Source organism: Gossypium hirsutum, chromosome D04 (assembly GCF_007990345.1).
Source record: "Gossypium hirsutum isolate 1008001.06 chromosome D04, Gossypium_hirsutum_v2.1, whole genome shotgun sequence".
NCBI classification, from domain to species: domain Eukaryota; kingdom Viridiplantae; phylum Streptophyta; class Magnoliopsida; order Malvales; family Malvaceae; genus Gossypium; species Gossypium hirsutum.
This window is the reverse complement of record NC_053440.1, coordinates 2,303,937-2,325,430: the sequence shown is the minus strand read 5'-3', so window position 1 is coordinate 2,325,430 and position 21,494 is coordinate 2,303,937. Positions and strand designations below refer to the sequence as shown.

Here is a 21,494-nt window from a genome sequence, read left to right as displayed (position 1 = left end):
TCACATTCCAAATAGTTAGTAGCTTTAATTATAAAAACTTATATAAAATTAATTTGAAGAAATACTTATGTTAGGTTATATCCCTTTTTATATATTACTTACATCAAAATATACGAGCCTATCCAGTCAGAATTAAGTCTGCAACATTATGAACGCCACAAATGAATAAATCAATAAATAGTTTCAAAATCTATTTTATTTAGATCCTATCCAATATACTATCAATCTAGCTAATCACGTCAAAGTATTTGGAATGAGTACTAGATATGAGTATCTTAGATATTTCCAAAATTTTCTATGTATTTGATCATACTTCTATATTCATGCCTGCATATGTGTTGGAAATGAATACTCAACGAAAACGAAGAATAGCATGATAAAAATTTCTGGGTAAAATAGGCTGCTCTTCTAGTTGTCGGTAAAACGAAAACTCTATTGTGGATGCATGCAAATGCTCCATCTCATTTATTCATCTTCCCAATACCCACATCAGATAACTCCTCTATATACCTCGTGTGTTCGTTGCTCTATCATGCATACATATCCCTTATCCAACACAATGGAAACTTGAATTGCTGTAGGCTATGACACTTTATTTTGGCCCATATTTGAAAATGTACATGAAAAATAAAAATAAAGGCACACCCATCTTGGATACATATCCATACCGAACACCTATTCTTAAGGTAACATGGTTTATGAATATCCTCACTTTCATGGTTCCATTTTGAATGTACTTTCATGTATTTTATTTTTATTTTATTCTAGAGAATAGGGAAATTAAACCCAGTTTGGATGATATATGCATCTATCAATGAGTCAAATATTCGGATTCTTTTATGTAAATTGATTAAATAGAAATATTCTGCAAAAGATCATAACCTAACTAATAGGTTACAAGCTTCTGTTCTTCATTCGATGAGATGATACACTCCCCAAAGGGGTATTCTTTTTGCTATAATCTCTCTAATGTTATTCCTTTTAGTTGAATAACTAACAGGAGAAAAAAAGAATGGTTGTCTATTTTCAGGTTTGCTCACCGAGTGTCCAATGCTGATAAACTTGAAGTAGGAGCCATTGGCATTCGAAGAACTTGTTGCAGTAAGCGAGCTGCCAGACGCTGAGTGATCCCACCAACTACACGGCCACCTAGACTGCGTGCCTCGGGTTGTTGAAGGATCTGCTCAAGAACACATCATTAGCCAGAACCATAGAATATAATTCTAATAGCGTAAAGAATTAGTTTGGGGCTAAATGAAAACAGCCCAGAGTTCCTCATTCAATTGCAGGGTCTCTGGTGCTAAAAAGTAGTTCTGCAAATTCAGGATTTTCCATAGCCATTAAGGCATCAACTGCTAAACCATTAATTCGTACCTGAACCCACACAACAGCTATACCGCTCGATTCACATAGTAATTGTATAAGTTCTCAAAATCTATGTTTCTTCGACTCTTCATTATTCTTGAAATACCCATGTTTGTTGCATATTTGGACATGGGTACAAGGACAAGACCCTTTAAGAACCCTCTGAATACATTGAAAATTTAGATGAAACTAAACTTACCCTGTCAGACAGATACTCGAACTCACACCTAAGCCTAAGTAATATAGCTCAAAATATATACCTCCCAAAGCTGGAACCATGAAACATGGTCCATGGTAAAGACCATTCATTTTACTGGGTTGCCAACTTATGCAATTTTATTTCATCAAGAAAAATAAAGTAGAATAAAAACTTAAGCAATTTTAGACCATATATTAACTATTAATTCTAGAGCTCAATATATATCAACCATCCAAAATATCTTGGCAAAAAGAACTGACATAGACATTAAGATCAATGAAAAAAGAAATTCTAACAGTAGTTCAACACTGCTGCATCAATTATGGCTTCTGTGTCTGTCTTAGTATGTCTCTTTCTACTTTAGTGACTAAACTACAACACAAATAAAGTTTACTTACTTGTAAAATAGGCTGCAAAAGTGCTGGATCAAAGTTTTCTGACGACCGTAGAAGCCCCCAGATTCGAAAGACTTGGTCCCGGAGCTCCATCATGCTTTGCAATTCAGCACTGCTCATCGCCAGCGCTCCATTTCCATTGAATATTAGACTACGCATAAAAGAAGGTACGGAGTTGTATGTATCAACAAATGTGCATAGAGTAAAAGCTTCAGTAACACGAACAGCCTCTTTAATGACCAAAGTCCTAAGCTCTTCGCCATCTGGTCCCAGTAGTAGCTTTAAAACAGGTTGCAAAGCATCTTTCGCTGAGAAATCTCGGTCCTTGCTTCCTTGAACAAGAAGGTTTTCTAGTCTATTCCACCTGTCACAAACAGAAATCACGTATTTCAGGTCCACAGATTTCAACAACTGAATACACAAAGAAAAAGAGGATGTTGTAGAGATTAGAAGAAGTCTTTTGTAATCTTTTACTTTAGGTAATTAATATCCCTTGAGACTAGGATCCCTTTAATTTAAGAGACAAACCCCTTAAGTTTAGGATTTTAGTTTCTATTCTTTTGTATAATCTTTTCCTATAAGTACTATGGTGTAATATACTGCTGATTATACAGAAAATAAATTTTTTTTCTCTTCCACTCAATTCTTCATGGCATCAGAGCTAGAATAAAATTTCCCACTGTTTCAGGCTGAATCAGTCATATCAGAAAGTAGCAGACCAGCAGCAACAACAGAGAGCACCATGATTCTTGGGAGATTCATCTGATCATTCATTGCAGCTGACCCTTCATAAGCTAAACGGAAAAAAGTACCTGGAGTGGGTGCAATCCGAGAAGCTGGCCATTGATGGAAGGGGGAAGCTTGGGTATTTGACAGGGGATATGAAGAAACCAGAAGATGACAAACAGCTAGGCATATGGCGGTCCGAGAATTCTAGGATCATTGCTTGGCTTATTAACTCCATGGAACTTTCAATAGGTAAACCTTATCTTTTTCTTCCTACCGTAAAAGATGTATGGGAAGCTGTGAGAGAAACCTATTCAGACGTTGAAATTTTTTCTCAAATATTTGAATCAAAAACCAAGTTATGGAGGGTTAGACAAGGAAACAGAGAAGCTATAGAATATTATAATGAAATGGTGTAACTATGGCAAGAGTTAGACCATTATTATAATGATGAATGGGACTGTTCTTCAGATAGTGTAAGATTCATGAAAAAAGAAGATGATAGCCTATCCCTTTTTAGCTGGGTTAAATCTGGATTTTGATGAAGTCAAAGCTAGAATCCTTGGAAAAAAGCCATTACCTTCTATTAGAGAAGGCTTCTCTGAAATTAGAAGAGAAGAATCTAGGAAAGAAGTCATGTTAAAACTGACCTTGATCACAAATCTTCCATAAAAAGTTCTGCTCTAGCAACAATGAGAAATGACTGAAAATGATAGGAAGAAAAGGCCATGGTGTGACCATTGTAAAAAACCATGGCATACACGTGAAACCTGCTGGAAAATCCATGGAAAACCACCAAATTTGAGGGAGAAAAGGCTGAAAACAGATCCGCTCCAATCACTGACAAGCATTCCAAGCAGCAGGTGCAGAACAAGAGCAACAATCTACTCAGGAGACACCTCCCTCTACGAAGGAGCAGTTAGAACACCTCTATAGACTTCTCCAATCTCCGCAATTTCAAGTTGTGAATCCTCCAAACCAACCAACTCCCTCTGGCTCTGTTGCTCAATTAGGTAACGTTGCTTCAGTTTTTCTCAGTGAATATAAGCCTGATTGCTCTTGGATTATTGATTCTGGTGCAACTGATCACATGACAAGTTGCACCCAATTTTTTTCAACTTACACACCTTGTGCAGGAAACAAAAAGATCCACATTGCTGATGGTTCATTTTCGGTAGTTGCCGGAATAGGAACTATTAAACTCTCCCCTTCCTTAATTTTATATGATGTTCTTCATGTTCCAAAACTTTCTTGTAATCTTGTCTATCAGCAAGATCATAAGCACTTTAAATTGTCATGTTATATTTAACTCATCTTATTGCAAGTTGAGGACATAATCTCAGGGAAGATGATAGGCATTGCTAGAGAAAGCAGAGGTCTTTATTTCCTAGAAGATGGAACCAAATGTGAACAATAAGTTTCAAGTGTTTGTTTGAACACTAGTTTGATTTTCAATAATGTTATCATATGGCACTATAGGTTAGGACATCCAAATTTTTATTCTAAAACATTTGATTCCAAGTTTATTTTTGAGTAAAAATCCATCTTCTTTCAAATGTGAGTTTTCTGAATTATCTAAGTACCATCGCTCTTCTTTTCCATCTAGGCCCTACCAAACATCAAACCTTTCTTAATGATTCATAGCCATGTTTGGGACCATCTAGCACATCAATCTCGTATGGAAAAAAATGGCTTGTGAGTTTTGTTGATGACCACACTCAAGTTAGTTGGGTTTATCTACTAAGGAAAAAAATCTGAGGTGAAAGAAGTGTTTAGAATCTTTTATAAAATGGATGAGACACAATTTCAAGAAAAAAATCAGATTTTTCAAAGTGATAATGGTAGAGAGTATTCCAATGAAATATTACGAGATTTTTTCAATGAAAAGGCTATCGTCCACCGAAGCACATGTCCCGACACTCCCCAGCAAAATGAGATAGATGAGATTAAAAAATAAGCACATTTAAGAGGTTACTAGGGCATTACTTGTTACTTCTAATGTACCAAAGAACCTTTGGGGAGAGGCTCTTTTGACAGCAACCTACCTTATAAGCAGGATTCCTACGAGAACTTTGAATTTTAGGACTCCTTTAAGTGTTTTACAAGAATCATACCCCATGTTTAGGATAACAAGTGGTTTACCTTTGAGGGTCTTTGGGTGTAGTGCCTTTGTTCATATTCAAAATAAAAACCGTGGGAAGCTAGATCCTAGGGCTTGAAAATGTGTTTTTGTAGGATATGCACCAACACAAAAGGGATATAAGTGTTATGATCCACAAACAAAAAGAATGATTGTTTCAATGGATGCTACTTCTTTGAATCCAACTTTTCTTTAGATCTCATCTTCAGTGATTGTTTCAATGGATGCTACCTTCTTTGAATCCAACTTTTCTTTAGATCTCATCTTCAGGGGGATACTTATAATGAAGACTCAAAATTCTTGGTGGAAGATTCTAACTCTCTTGAAAAGCTTATTGAGCCAGAGATTCAAATAAATATGGGATCAAATGATTTAAATAATGCTAGCTTAGAAGAAATCTTTTGTAATCTTTTACTTTAGGTAATTAATATCCCTTGAGATTAGGATCCCTTTAATTTAGAAGACAAACCCCTTAAGTTTAGGATTTAGTTTCTATTCTTTTGCATAATCTTTCCCTATAAGTACTATGGTGTAATATGCTACTGAATATACAGAAAATAAAATTTTAAAAAAATTCTTTCACTCAATTCTTCAGATGTATTAATCATTGTTCGTACCTAAACCTCTCATCCTTGAAAAGCAACTCTATGAGAGCATCTCTCAAATATGGATTTGGATCTGTGAGAAGCCTTTTAGCAAAGTATGGGTATGAAGCAGCCAGCACTTTAAAATTCGGATCGGCATAGAGGGCCAACCCTTCTAGCACAGTAAGGGACCGCAATATCAGTGCATAATAGGGAGGTACTGCAAGCAAATTAAAAACCAAAACATTAGACTGCATAAATATACATATCAACCACTCCCTCCGCAGTCTTCAGAGGTATGTTAAAAAATAAATTGTTTCTTGAGACATTGGAATTTCAGGATATAAAATGATGATAGTGGTAAAATATTTCTAAAGAAAAGTTAATAGTTTAGAAAGAAACCATAGAACCAGAACTCCCACTGACTACAATCTACTTTACTCAGATTTTGGGGTGAGTGCCGGGTACCGGTATTGTGTGCAACATGGATATGTTTAAGTTTTCCATGTTTTTGGAGGATCTTTGGAGGATTATATTCCAATGCCTATGTTCGAACATGGTTACTAAATAAATAAAGAGTCAAAGCAGTATACTCTATAATAAAACAATCCATTATAGAAGCATACACTAACCAAACTTAAGGACAAGGCTCAAAAGTATATGGAAAGAATCAGCTCACCGTTAAATGGGTATTGGTATAAAACAGAACCCAAACCATCAACTAGGGTCTTGAAGTTTAGTTCACTAACAGTGTAGCTAAGAGCATCATCAAAGAAGTCCCGAAGTGCCGGCACAATTGGGGAAACATCTACATCAGTTGACAAGAAATCCAGAGCATAGTAATCACGGGCCATAGCTTCATAATCTCGATTGACCATGTGAACAACATGACCGATTATGGCGAATCTTGCTTCCTCCGGGGTCTCACTCATCATCCCAAAATCTAGAAAAGCAAGTTTTCCTTCAGGTGTTGCCAAAAGATTACCAGGATGAGGATCCGCATGAAAGTATCCATACTCCAGTAGTTGCCTGAGGCTGCACTGGATACCAGTGGTCACTAAATCCAAAAGCTTCAAACCTTGCCTTTCAATTGCGGCCTGTTCATTCAGTTTCACTCCATCAACCCACTCCATTGTCAATACTTTGCCACTCGTATAATTCCAAAAGATATCGGGAACAAGGATATCCTCCTTGTCAGCATACAACATCTTGAATTTCCTGGCATTTTGTCCCTCCTGCAGGCACCTGTCAAATTAACACTCATACCCCAAAAAACGGTACCGAGAATAAGAAATTGCACTTCTTTTTGTCTTTTTTTTCCACAAATTCAGAAAAGATAAATGTTTTCACTAAGGTTTTGAAACTTTTTAAGTATATTGCTTCTTAACTAATACGTACCTAGCATATGCATTACATTCTCAGAATTTATATAGCAAATTACATCTAAATCTAGTCTCTCAAATTAATCTTCCCGAACATAGCGTAAAAGAAAAGCAAGTTGATGGATTTTTTAGGACGTTTCTACTCTTGAAGACGAGAAGGGGAACCAATTGCAGAATGATGTCATAAGATTGGTGACCAGAAACACTAACCTGCACATAGTTGAGCTCTTGATAAACTCGACTGGCAAATTCATCGATGAGTGCAACAGCATCGGTGGTGATGATGTCAACATACTTATTAATGAAAAATCCTAGACCTCTTATGAGATAAAAATCGAGTCCAATGGCATCTTCAATACCAGGTCGTTGTACCTTGACAGCAACGGTTTGTCCTGAATACTTAAGTCGAGCTTTGTACACTTGACCTAAACTAGCAGCTGCAATAGGAGTAGGGGATATGGTGGAGAAAATGGACTCCAGTGGCATCCCCAACTCTGTTTCGATGCATGAGAATGCATCTGCATCAGGAAATGTGGGCAAAGCATCCTAGGAACATGTCAAAATAACTTAGTAAAATTTGTTCAAGGAGAAAACCTCCAAGCAAGTAGATCTCACAATATCAAACACAACAAAATTATAGGATATAAACACAACAGAACAAAATAGTATGAGCATGAGTGTCTCGAAATGCTCATATCATTAACATATCAACATTTATACAAATATAAAAACATCGATTACGACACCATAAAATACAGGAATACCTGCAGCTGAGCCAGCTCCTCGAGATACTCCGGAGGGCAAAGGTCAGGCCTAGTGGATAAACCCTGACCCAATTTTATAAAAGTAGGGCCTAGTCTGGTGAAGATAGTCCTCAATTCAGCTGCTCGTTTCCTCTTGTTTTGATCTAAGGTTCCATTCTTTTGGTCCAAAAACAGTTTCAAAGCAAAAGTACCCAGTGCTACCAAGATTTCCAAAGTCCTTTTCACTGCCTAAATCATAGCAATTTCCATTCCTCATTAACAAAAAAAAAAAAACCCTACTAAATTCCATTCATTTATAACGAATTTATGATGAAAATGACAAGTATATTATCACCTTGACGGGACGAGACCCATACTTTTTGGCAAGCAATTGGGGGCTGTAAACGGAGGCATCGGCAGCACGAGCCAAGGCTCGAGCCTCCGCCTTTAGTTCCTCGGCTCGGTCAGTTGCTAAAACCTGTATAGAGGTGGACGATGGCGAACCGTTGACTCTGGGTGTCGCTTCGACCAAAGCAGCTCGAGGACCGAATTTGTAGCCCTTGGGTTTGGATATAGGAAACCCTTTACCTGCTTGTAAACAGAAGGAATGACCCCCAGCTGAAACAACAAGACTCATGGCTGCCACTGCAACTACTTTCCCCCCTCCAACCAATGGATTCAATAAAACCAAAAAATGGTGGAATGTGTCACCCTTTTGGTTGATTCATAGATTTTACCAAAGGGCAGTAAGTTGGTTTAGACTTTCCATAGACTCGTAAAATTTCTGACGTCTTTCGTTTTTGCTATTTTAAAATCTCTTCTAGAACTCCCATTTCTCCTATTCCGATCCATTTTTGTTATTTTGGGTAAATTCAAAAAAAAAACTTACTTTAGACAGTTAATAATATTAAAATACAATGTAAATATAATTTTTCATATCACCTCCCTCTCAAGCCCTTTCCTTTCTCTTTCAACTACCAATTTTTATCAGTCCACTCACTCTCCACTTCTCTCCACCACTTCCATTTCTCTTTCAACTACTTATTTGTATTTATATTTATAATTTTTAGGATAAATTACATCCAATTATTATTTTTTTTTATCATTCAACTATCAATTTTTTTAATTTGCTCACTCAACTATTAACTCTTTTTTTTTTTTCGTCACTCAACTAATCAATATCATTTTTTTTCTCTCTGATGGGAAGGTGATCAAAATCTCTCTCATCTTTTGTCGACTGTACTCTTGGAGCTGATGCTCATGCTTCTGCGGTCTCTTTCTTTCTTTCTTTCTTTTAGCAGTAGCAGTATTCTGTGAATATATATGCATATGATAATTCTATACAATGGTGGAATTGTAACTTTCTTGCATTACCAAAAATTGGGTTATGGTTGTTGTTCCTAGATAATCTACAATCCCACCCTGAACTCAAGCTTTTCATTGGAATGGATGTGGATCCGCTCCTTCTCGCATCAATGCTGCTATTTTCAATTCTCACCCTCATCCAAACTTCCAAGCTCACACTTTTCTCAAAAAAATCATTTGTAAATTTTGAGAGTTAATTTTTTAAAATTATAACTAAATCAATATGATATCTAAAAATTAAGGGCTAAATTTGTTGTTATACTAATTTTTTAACCGCCATGTTTAATGCCACTTATTGGAAATGGACTAAAAAGACAATCTTGATTAGTTGGATGAGTAAATTAGAAAAATTGATAGTTGGGTGACAAAAAAAGAAAGGGGACAATAGTTGGGTGATCAAATTAAAAAAATTATAATTGAGTGACCAAAAAAGAAAATGGGAAATAGTTAACTGACTTGTGGTATAATTTACCCTAATTTAAGGTAAATTGCAGCATGATCATCCAACTAATCCCATTTATCTTTTTTTGTCCCATTCCATTATCTTCCATTAACTTTGTGATGGAGAGAAGACGTGCTTGTTCTACATTGGCATAATAACAATTGTAGGTCTCAACTTTTGTGCATTATGTTAATTTAATCATAATTTCTTTTTAAAAATAATTCTCAATATTTACACATTATTTTAACTTGATCCTAAATAGAAAAAATTATAAATTATAAAAATACAAAAATTCAAGATTTCTTTTTTTTTTTCGTTTTGTCTTTGTGCTTAAAAGGATTTCAACTTACAAATTTTGTTTTTCTTTCAAAGAATTCTCATTTCAACCATTCTTTTTAAAATCAGATCGATGGTCAAGTTGGTCAGACCATCGGTTCGATTAATAAAAAAAATCAGTTCAACTATCGATCCAATCGATTTGTAATCGGTTCAACTGGTCTTTTTAGCAGGTTCATATCATTTTTCGGTCTAACCAGTTCAATGTCACTTTTCGGACCGGTCCCTTGACCAATTCTCAGTCTAGCTGGTCCAATTCAAACAACACTGATTTCAACGTTTAAACTTAAGAGGTTTCAAATTTTTTAATATTTTCTTCATCTTTTTATCTTTATTACGTTTTTCCCTTACACGTTGTACACACATAATTTTGTCTGGATTACTTAACTCAAACTTTGTAATATCTAAGCTTCAAATCTACCGAATTGAATTTGGTTTAGTTTTAATATTAAGATAGTGTTTGAAAAGCCACTTAGTAATTGAATTTGGTGTAACTGTTTGTAATTACATAGAGATGGCATATTAGGGTAACCATTGTAATTGTTACGTCCCCATTAGATTGGCTGTAATTTGAGCACCCAATTACACTTTTAAATTCTTAGAGGGAGGGTGAGAATTAGACTAATTACACATGTAATTACAATCAAATCTAATTTTAAAAAATTATTTTTTATAGAAATTTAAGTTATAAAATTATATTATGAGCATGAATACGTTTAACTATTTGGGATGTTTATGGCCAAAAATTATTTATATTATAAATCCTAAAAATTATATCATAAAAATAATTTGTGTATTTTATAATGTTTAATAAAAAATATTTTTTAAATCTTACTAAAGTTATGATCAAAATGTTTATTATAAAAAATAATTTACTTGTTATAAAAGTATTATAATGTTTCATTTATAAAAATTTATGGTCAAGAAGTATGGACATAACTGATTTATGTGCCCATTTTATAGATTATAAAAACAATATACTTATTCATGAAAAAAGTGTTACAACTTTTTATCATAACTTATTTATAAAAATATATATTTTTTAAATTTATGGTAAAAAATCATATTTTTTATAAGAAGGGTTATAAAAATTATTGGATACTTTATAAAACTTTTTTTTATAAATTTCATATTATCTTTTTTACTTATTTTGCGTATTATAAAAAAAATTATAACTTAGCATAATTTTTTCTTGAAATTAAGTATATATAATTTTTTATAATTAAAACTTATGGACTAATTGCACCATGAACCCAAACATTAAATGGTAGATATTGATTATACAAATATAGAAGGTTTTCTTACACCATATTGTGAGGTATGATATCATTTCATTTAAGAGAATGGAAGCAGACATGAGCGCCACAGACAACTCGCAAACTCTTTAATTCGAGACATTTAAGGCTTTGAAATGTGGTTGAGAGGACATTTGTTGTTTTAAAAAAATATTTCACATATTAACATCACCTCATTACAGCATAAAAAAATGTTGGATTGTACTAGTATGTTGCATACTTCATAACTTTTTTCATAGTTGGAATTGTGATATCTATACTTCGAAGAGTACATGGAAGAAAGAGATTGTTAGCTCAAATAATCAAATCGAAATTGTTAAGAGGGGGTGAATTGAATTTTTAAAAATTTTGTGGATGCTAGAGAGAAATGATAGAAAATTGAATAGAAGAATTTAGAGTGGTTTGACTTAGAGGTGTCCATGGGTCGGGTGGCCTGGCCCGGCCCAACGGCCCGCCCAAAATATAGGAGGGTTTGGGTAAAAATATAGGCCCAAAATATAGGTTTGAGCAGAAAACGAGGCTCGTTTAGAAAACGGGCCGGGCCTTAAGCAAATTTTTTTTGGCCTGGGCCCAGCCCGGTTTGGCCCGGATATAATAAATATATATTTTATTTTTAAAATATATTATTACATTTCCCATTTCCCCTTTCCCCGTGCATCTGATAAATCCCTAAGCCCCTACCCTTCCCTCTTCCCTTTTTTTTTCCCAAATCGAAAATCCACCTCCACCGATCCACCATTCCACCTCCAGTCCTCCACGACTCCACCCAATTTGAAAATCCACCTCCACGACTCCACCACCTCCGCTCTAACGGTGCTTCTAGCCTTCTACGTCTTCTGAACCTCTCATTTCAAATGTGAGTTTGTTGTTAACCCTATTCATGTTAACCCAATTCGAAGTAGTTTTTTGCTTTTTGATTTTGATTGTGATTTTGATTTTTGTTGTTAACGGTTTTCTGATTTTGATTTTGACAAACTCCCTCAAGGTTTCTACCCAAACCTTAAGACACAACCCCTCTCAAAGAAATACAAATAAGAAAACTAAGAATAAACCCTTACAATATTTGAATGTTTGCAAATTAAGGGTGGGTTTGGATAGGCGATTGGGTGCGGTGCGGTGCGTTTAGCTTACTTTTTATCTCACGCTACAGTATCTAATCTCACCGCCACCATTGTTTTTACACTAACCGCAGGTAAACTCACCGCCCATCCAAACTCACCCTAAGCTCAATTACAAAGAAGAACACTTGAGCTGATAGAATAACAATGAAGCTCACAAGTGTATAAAAGAAAAGTATGGGAATATTGGGCACAAAAGTTGTTTGGTTGATCTTTTAGCTTGAATATTCTTTCTTGCTGTTGTAGGACCTCCGGAAGCTAGTATTTATGCCCTCTAATTCATTTCTAACCATTGTGGTTGTTGAGGAAATAAATAGAGCCGTTGGGGATGAAAATATCAAATCATTTAATTCACCTACAACAAAAAAATATCGATACTTTTTCTATGATATTGATACTAGTAGCATTTAATGTCTGATTTAGTGACCGTTAAAGTTAGTTTACAATGATACCAAAGACGATTTGTCGATTCCTGGCAAAAAATATTGATATTTTTTAAATAGGTATTGATACTTTTTTGTGATTGTTTGAAAAATCAACAAGTCAGAAAGTAAAAGTGGTATCGATATAAAAATATTTTGTCGATATATTTTGAAAAGTATCGTTACTTTTTGCTTTTGTTTTTTCAAATTTTGTTTCAAGATAGTAAACAACTTTGGTAACGATAAAAAATATGGAATCAATAAAAATTGTATGGGTATCGATACATTTTTGAAAATATCGATACCACTTGTAGGAAGCATTTTTTTCAATCGATTTAAAAATGTTTTAATCGAGTTAAAGAGTCTCAAATTGTTTTTGAACTTATTCCAAAAATGTTTAAGTGTTCAAAATATTTTCTAAGATGTTTGGAAGTTTTGAAATGAATTTTATGCGTTGAACTTTATAATATCTTTGTTAAAAAATAAACTTTATTCAAAAACATTTTTGTTTGTTATATCAAAACAAATTATCAAATAAAGCTAGTTTAACAATCTCCTACTTTTTGATATAACAAAACATTTTGATAATGTTTTTATTGAATTTGTTACTCCCCCTTGTTAAAGTTCAATTTGAATCAATGACTTGATTTTATGAATTTAAAACAAAAACTTGAGAGTGAAAATTTTGGCCACTTAGGTGTTGGCATTAAAAGATTGATTATAAAAAATAATCAGTCAACTACCAATTAAATTTACCTTTCTCGTCTCTTCTCCCCCTTTTTGTTATATAAAAAAAATCAACAAATAAAACTTAAGAGAGAGACTTTGTTAGTCCAAGAATAGAAATTGAAATATATGAAAATAAAGAACTAACATTAAACCCTTTAAGTATCTATAAACAAGATACCAAAATAAGCATGATGGTTCTAACATAAAGATAGGTAAATGTGAAATGAAAATGAGTAAGATGCATGAGAAAAAAAATGTACGCTAGTCCTCTTGACGTGGAGGAGGAGGAGGAGGAGGGAATTGAGACATAAGATATGTTATATCTTCCTCCATCTTGGACATATGAGAGTTTAAACTACTAACATTATTATTAACTTGGTCAAATGCATCATCTACTTGAGTAAGGAAACATCTAAACTTCTCACTCAAAAAAGTAACAGCACTAAGGATGGCAGCAACCATGTCGTCGGAGTGAGACATAGCAGATGGTTGAACAGATGAAGAGGTCGGTGGAGGGGCCTGCTCGGTAGGAGGAAGATCGTCATGCTCTTCTTCAACGTCTTCATCATCAACCTCTTGAGGATTGGTTAGTCATTCTTAACCCAATTGTCAGTAAGAGGATCCAATTTAAATCCAGCACGATGAAGGGCAGCAAAAAAATTAAATTGTTCAAAAAAATTAAAGTATAGAGACTTGTTTTAACAAATGGAAAACATAAAAAAAACTACATTAAAAGAAATGGAGAAGAGAGGAAAACAAAGGGAGAAACAGAAGAGAATGGAAAATAATAATAAAAAAGTTAAAAGAATACAAAAGAAAAAAAATTAAATTGTTCAAAACGAAAAAAATATGGGAATCGATTGTATAAATTAACCTAAAATTTTTGTTTGGAATTATGATTTACCGTGCCACGTCAGCTTACTGTTACACTATTAATGGCTCAATGACTAAAATATTACAACACGATAACGTAAATGACTAAAAAATAACATTTCAAATATAAGTGATTAAAATGTAACATGAGATAAATAAAAGTGAGTATTTTAGTAGTTTACCCTATACAGTATTATAAACTTAAAAATGGATCGAACTGGGACCTTGAATGTCTAAACCCGAACCCAACATATATTTTAAATGAGTTTAATTTTTGTGCAAAGCCTATTAGAGAGTAACTTATTAAAATTTTTAATGTTTTATTTAGTTTTTCTGTATTTAATAAAACATGATTAACAAATTTTGGTTTAACCATAAACCCCTTTTAAAAACTTTTTATTTTCTATTTATTGTGAAAAAAACAAAATTTGGTTTAAAAATCATAGGGTGAAAATTATTCCAACACAAAAAATATGAAAATAAATAATTTATACAAATAATTTCAAATCTGTAAACATTTTTAAATTGTATAAAATAATTTAATTAAATAAAATTAAAATATAAAAGTAGTTAAAAAGCGAAAATCTTGGATTGAGGTTATTTCCCTCCATTTCTTTCTCAAGCATTTGTCTTTGGAAGGCAGAACAGAAGAAGGAACAAAACAATCCATTAAACCCCAATTTGTAGATTTAGAAAAGCTTCAATCTTTATTCATCGTCAAAGCAAAAAAAGTTTCTGATTTGAGTTTTTTCTTTTTGTGAGATTTGGGTTGATGGCGGAATCAGGGAAGAACAAGACGAAATCATCGTCACCCTCATCTGGGTTCTTAAATCGTTCATTTACAATGCACGCCTCAGTGGCTGAATCTAAGGTTCATCTTTTCTTCAAGAATCCACCTCCGTTGTCTCACAATCGAGCTGCTCCGCTTTCCAAATTCCACAATTCAATGGATAGCGTCAAAGGAAAAGTTAAAAAGCTTCGGAGTTTATTCGAATCTAAACCTTCATCATCTTCATCCACCTTACCCAGTCCTAAAGAATCTTGTCCTAAGCCTGTTTTGAGACCGACAAAATCAATTGGTTCCGGATTTATTAATCCTACCATAAGGTTACCCGGAACTGAAGATCGAATTGTTGTTTATTTAACGAGTTTACGAGGGATTCGAAGGACTTTTGAGGATTGTTATGCTGTTAAGATGATATTTAGAGGGTTCAGGCTTTGGGTTGATGAAAGAGATATCTCCATGGATGCTGCTTATAAGAAAGAGTTGCAAAACATATTGAAAGTGAAAAATGTGACATTGCCTCAGGTTTTCATAAAGGGGAAGTATATTGGTGGTGCTGATGTGATCAAAAGCATGTTTGAAATGGGTGAATTGGCTAAGATTCTTGATGATTTTCCAAGGAGACAACCTGGGTTTGCTTGCAATGCGTGTGGGGATGTCAGGTTTGTGCCTTGTGGGAATTGCAGTGGGAGTCGAAAGGTGTTCGACGACGACGAAGGGTCGCTTAAGCGATGCTTCGAATGCAACGAAAACGGCTTGATTCGATGCCCTGGTTGCTGCGATTGAAGGTGTTTTTCTTCATATATTGATGATGTGTATGCTGGTATCGAAATGATCATTCGATGTCCACCCCATATTGTCAATGATAGTATAATACAATAGCATCTTGATTCCTAAGGGGATGGGATTCTCCTTTTATGCCTACGGTATTGTAAATATTTTAGTGTCATGGTCATCTACTTTACTTACGGTCTTGTAACTGATGGGCTGCAATGAGAATAGACTATCATTTATGCTTTGACTTTTCCAATCTATCTACTTGCATTTTTTATTTTCAATCCATGCATGAGATTGATGTTCCTATTAATCTTATACATTATACCTCTTTCTCGTGGCTCCAATGAATTCCTCTACTACTATATCTGTTTCTCTAAATTCAGTTCCTCGAATACATCTCAACTTCACCGCCTAACTTGTAACTTGCAATTCCTTTAGCATTATCCGCCTTATACCTCTTGGAATTGCTTGGTAAAGCTAGAGAGAAATCCCACTATGGTTAAGAAAGGATGAGGTCGGAATTTAGTTTATAGAATTATCTTTTAAGGGGTGACTTCCAATATTAACAGATCCTATCTTGAACCTCCACAAGCTGACGATATTTCTATAGGAAAAAGTAAAAAAAAAAAAAAAAAAAAAAAAAGAGAAAGAAAATTTAGATTTTAAAGATGATAAATTAATTAATCAAGCAATACATGATAGCTACATGTCCATCATGCTAATATTTTTAAAAAAATAAAAAAATCCTAATAAATAAATCATTTAAAAAAAGATTATGATGAACTTGGACACATAGTTGTTCAGATTTATTTGAACTTAGACAAAATTTTGTCCAGATTCATCTTAGATGTGATTTTATAAATCATTATTTATAAAATTATAGAAAAATTATAAAAATAGTAAATTCTTTAAAAACTATAAGAATTATAAAAAATTATAAAATATATTAAAAATAAAATATATTTAAAAATAATTAAAAACCATTGAAATTATCCAAGTTCAAATGCAACTAGACAACTAATTGTCCAGGTTTATTCTAACCAGAATTTTTATTAGTTTTTTAAAACAACTATTAATTTTTAATAATTTGAATAATTTTTATTATAACCATCAATAATCTTCCATAGTTTTTATTTATAACTTCTTCTTTCGTTCTTTTTTTTTTTTGTAATTTTTAGTAATTAGCTAAGGAACTACATGCATGATGAATTTGGACACGTGGTTATTCAGATTCAAATGAATCTAGACAACCATTTGTTCAAGACAACTACTTGTCTAGATTTGTCTTGGATGTGATTTTTTAAATAATTATCTAATCTTTTTAGGATTTTTATTTTTTAAAATATTTGTTGATGTGACATTTTGTCAGGTCTGTATGATGTACACGTGGGCGTCACATGTCGTCATTCGATTGGTTTATCAAGATAAACCACATCAACAAAATTAATGGTCAAACTTAATCATCGTTAATGGATGAACTTAATTGATTAATTTTCATCTTTTAAGGGTTTACTTGGGTGTTAATTTGTTGAGGACTTAATTGATTTTTTAATTTTTTGAGATTTTTAAAACTAAGAAATCTATTTTATTGCAATTTCTTTGATGATTATTTGACACTTTTGAAGTGTTTTTTTTTTTACTATTTTCCTTATCGAGATGAATACATGAAACAATAATTTTTTTCTGTGTAATTGGCTTCAAATTAGGTTTAACTATAAGGGTGTTTATGATCATTGAGTGGAGTGTAAAAGGGTCTAAAACGTTATATTTTTGTAGGTTATGCATTTAAGGCATTTGGTTCATCAAATTTTACATTATGGTCTATAATGTTACATTTCGGAATGAGGTTATAATGTTTGGATTCTCAATATTTTAGTCATTGAGTAATATCATATTCTTGAACAGTGTCAATGTGTTGTAATATAATATGTAATTTTGTTACGATCCCTTCCTTTAGTTATCGAAGACTTCGAGCAGAATCTAAAATTTTAGACAAAATTACTTTATGCTCATACTACCGTATATTTATTGCATTGATTGTTAATGATTTGTTATTATTTTTTTCCGAAAAAAACTATTTTTTTGAATACTCTAAGAAAATGAATTGTTTTTATAAATTTTGTTGTTGTGCTAAGCCACGGACTTCAATTTATTTGATTAATCTTTTTCTTTTATGGAATTGTTTGATTCTTTGTATGGTTTCTTTTTAAACTTGTTGGAAACTTTCAAACCGTATTAAATAAAACATAAAACTTGAAGGTTTATATATTATATAAAAGAAGAGATTGTATGAAACTGTGATTTCACGTCATCCTCATCTCTTTCCAATAAAAAAATGACAAATCAAAATTTTCTTCCTAAGAAAATTCAAATCTAACTAAAAAAAGCTAAAAATCAAACTGTTATTGATATTTAGGCACATTGTTAGGTCAGATGTTGCTGATATTTCTGAGATTAATCAAATTGTTATTATTTTAATTCCTAGTATCTCTGCTCCCTTGAATATGACACATTTTCTTCCTCCTATTGGTCTTTGTAATGTTATTCTAAAGGTTGTTTCTAAGATTCTAGTGAATAGATTTAAATGGTTCTTCAATGATTGCATTAATGAGGCTCAAAGTGCTTTTGTGTCTAATCGCTTGATTTTGGATAATACAATGTTGCTTTTGAGATTCTTCACTCCATGAAGATTTGAAAGGAATGTTTGCGCTGAAGTTGGATATGAGCAATGTGTATAAGAGGGTTGAGTGGCATTTTATCAATGATATGTTGCTCGTTTAGGCTTTTTGAGGCAGTAGATTGACTTGGTAATGATGACTATTTCGACAGTAACATATTTGAGAATGATTAATGGCCAAATTTCTAGTTTTATTACACCCTTACGTAGGCTATGTTAAGGGGATCCTTTGAGTCTGTATCTTTTCTTGGTCTGCACAGAGGGTCGTCCGCAAAGGCCATTGTAATATGGGATATAATTTCGGAGTACACTACTTGTTCTAGATAGTGTGTTAATATGATAAAGTCCTCTCTACTTTTTAGTTCTAATGTCAATTTTGCAACTAGCGCGATGATTTCTTCAATTTTGGGAGTGGAAAGTTTGAGTTGTATAGATCATTATCTTGGTTTCGATTTTTTTTAACAATCTCATTATAAGTTTTGGCCATATCTTTTCTTTTTAACACAATGCCTAGAACTACCCATATCCCCCAGCCCATAAATAGGAGGATAATGCGCTTCAGCGCACTCAAACCCATGTCTTCCTGCATTAGTAATAATGCCATGCCAATTAAACTAAGACATCATCTTTTGTCAATTTTTTATTCACCTAACCTAAGACTTACTATTAATTATCTAAAAGAATGAACTTTTGAATACGGGCTTCTCTAATGTAATTTGGTTAGACTTCATCATGGGTCGGACCCATATAATATTTTAGGCCTATTTTCTAATTTCGGGCTCGACCCGACTCGAAAAATATGCTTAAAATTTTGGTCAAGCCTAGCCCATACTAAAAATGCTTAACATGAGCTCGACCCGGCTCGACTGTAATATATTTTTTATATAAATTTTTTAAAAATAAAATACATCAAATACACTAAAAATATTAAAATAAATATTTTCTAATAAATTAAAAATACAAAAAAAAGTATCGGCATGTGATTCAGGCTGGGCCAAGCCCGAGCTAAGAAAATTATGTCCAAAGCCTGACCCATTTAGAAAATGGGCCTTATGTTTTGTCCAAACCCATCTTTCGGACTTATATTTTTGTCCAAAATCTCCTAATTTTTGGACGGACTTTTAGGTCTGGGCAGATAACCCATGATGATGTGTAATTTGGGTTAAATTTAATTTTTTTTTTCAGCTTTTAGGTGATGGAAACTTGAAAGATGAAATAGTTAGTGAAAAGGAATGTGGCATTTTCTAAAAAGATATTCAAAGCCAATACCATCTTTATATATTCTTTTGTGCTTTATAACTTTTAGTATTTGGATAGTGTGTGTTATTATAATATAAAAATAATGTTTAATTTTTTTAAAAAAATTTTATTAATCGAATACGAATCCTAAAATTGACCCTAAGTTAAATTATGCATTAATTATTTTAAACACACCATTTTAAAATAAAATAATTAAGCAATAAAATAAACTTTTTAAATTGAAAAATCAATTTAAATATATTTTAAAGAATTTAGATTAAAATTGAATTATTATCACAAACTATACAAAAATAATATAAAATGGACAAAATATTGTGTGTGTTTTCCTTTCCTCGCCTTTTCTTTCTCTCCCTTTTCTCCCCGCGAACGAGTATGCAACAAACAAAAACTTAAAGAGACTCTAAAACCTCAGCAATGGGGATGAGTCATATTTATACACAAAGATGAAGAATAACACCTAACTGATTCTTGAATCAAATACAGCACCATACTTCTTAACTACACTAACTAATCTTTAATACACACTAACAACTTAACTATACCCTTTAGCTAACTATTTGATTACAACCACTCATCAATCACTAACATTCACCCAACTGGTTTAGCTTCTGCTAACCCTTGTCACATTCACCCAGCTTGTTTGGCTTCTGTGGAGCCTTGTAACTTCTGCTAACTCTCGTAGCCTTGCTGGAGACATAACACCAAGTTTGTTTCTAAAGCAAGTAAAGGATGGAGTTGTTGGGTTAAGTGTAATGTCGACGAGGCTGTATTCCCAACGGGATATGGGGCTTTTACATGGGTGTGTCAGAGTCCTGATTGACTGAGATAATAGCGGTGAGGGAGGCCATTTCTTGGCTCCGTTCACTACAACAGGATTTTGTCATTCATGAATCCGACTGTTAGGACGTCACTATGGCTCTTAAAGGAATTTGGTCTTTTGGTGGGCGATTGTTTGTGGCTGAGTTTTTCCTTCCGTTGGTCGGAGTGCTAATAAAGCAACTCATACTTTTGCTAAGGCCACTTTATCCTATATATCTGGCATTTATTGAGATTCTTGCCCATCTTTTCTTCATGATTTGTTAAATGTTGGTTTTGTTTGTAGTGTTTCTAATATCGACAAGGGGAGTAAAAGCGAGTGTATGGGGTAAGGTCATTGGCTCTTTATTTGGTTCTTGCTTACTTTTTTTCGGTATTTAGTTTAATGATAATGTATTTCCCTAAAGAAAAAGAAATAGTAACTTGTTAAAATTTTTGCTAACCGACTTATGTAAAATTTAAAGAATGCATCGATTTAGTCTTAACTCGATTGGTATAGGCAATGTTGTCAATGCAGGAGGACATGAGTTTGAGTTCGTTGAAGCACATTATCCTCCTATTTATGAGTTGAGCAGATGTTATTGGTAGTTTTAGATATTATGTAAAAAAATGATCAAAACTTATAATGAGATTGTTCAAAATTTTTTTTAAAGAATACAAAATTTAAAATTTCATATCTTATTTAAAAGATGAAATCCCCTCTGATTTAGACTACATTTTTTTTCAAATAAATCAATATCAATAGACTAATTACATACATCATTTAAATATTCAATTGAGTTGCTGCTACAAATTAACTGAATTCCAACTTAGTTGTAAAATTACCAAAAATTCATTATTTTTTAAAAGCAAAAATATTACCATAAATGTGTTTATGTCATTTTATATTTTTATATAAAAAATCACACGTAATGTAATGGAATTAGAACATAAGACAACATGTTTTTTTAACATTTTAACTTTATCATTTTATTTGAAAAATCATTTTTTTACATATTTTTTATAAATAAATTTGTTACATTTTTTCTACCCAAGTGCCCTAATTTAGTATCTTTAATACCAAATT

At 33.0% G+C, this 21,494-nt stretch overlaps 2 protein-coding genes across 2 annotated transcripts; one reads left to right on the top strand and one right to left on the bottom strand.

Moving 5' to 3' along the window:
- Positions 1 to 815: 815 nt before the first annotated feature.
- LOC107936202 (protein ACTIVITY OF BC1 COMPLEX KINASE 3, chloroplastic) lies at positions 816 to 8,554 on the bottom strand. Its single transcript, XM_016868884.2, has 7 exons — positions 7,890 to 8,554; positions 7,556 to 7,783; positions 7,002 to 7,337; positions 6,089 to 6,644; positions 5,443 to 5,629; positions 1,963 to 2,323; positions 816 to 1,180 (listed from the first exon to the last, which is right to left on the bottom strand). The coding sequence occupies exons 1-7, from the start codon at positions 8,169 to 8,171 to the stop codon at positions 1,037 to 1,039; spliced, it is 2,094 nt and encodes a 697-aa protein (XP_016724373.2). The 5' UTR covers positions 8,172 to 8,554; the 3' UTR covers positions 816 to 1,036.
- A 6,189-nt stretch (positions 8,555 to 14,743) lies between these two features.
- On the top strand, positions 14,744 to 15,916 carry LOC107939252 (uncharacterized protein At5g39865). Its single transcript, XM_016872549.2, has one exon. The coding sequence runs from the start codon at positions 14,887 to 14,889 to the stop codon at positions 15,682 to 15,684; it is 798 nt and encodes a 265-aa protein (XP_016728038.2). The 5' UTR covers positions 14,744 to 14,886; the 3' UTR covers positions 15,685 to 15,916.
- Positions 15,917 to 21,494: the final 5,578 nt, after the last annotated feature.

Excerpts from the sequence above, each read along its gene's own strand:
- LOC107936202 (XM_016868884.2), bottom strand. The coding sequence starts at position 8,171 with ATGAGTCTTGTTGTTTCAGCTGGGGGTCATTCCTTCTGTTTACAAGCA. Across the intron at positions 7,338-7,555 it reads AGGAGCTGGCTCAGCTGCAG|GATGCTTTGCCCACATTTCC; the intron begins GTATTCCTGTAT and ends ACATGTTCCTAG. Across the intron at positions 5,630-6,088 it reads ATACCAATACCCATTTAACG|TACCTCCCTATTATGCACTG; the intron begins GTGAGCTGATTC and ends ATTTGCTTGCAG.
- LOC107939252 (XM_016872549.2), top strand. The coding sequence starts at position 14,887 with ATGGCGGAATCAGGGAAGAACAAGACGAAATCATCGTCACCCTCATCT.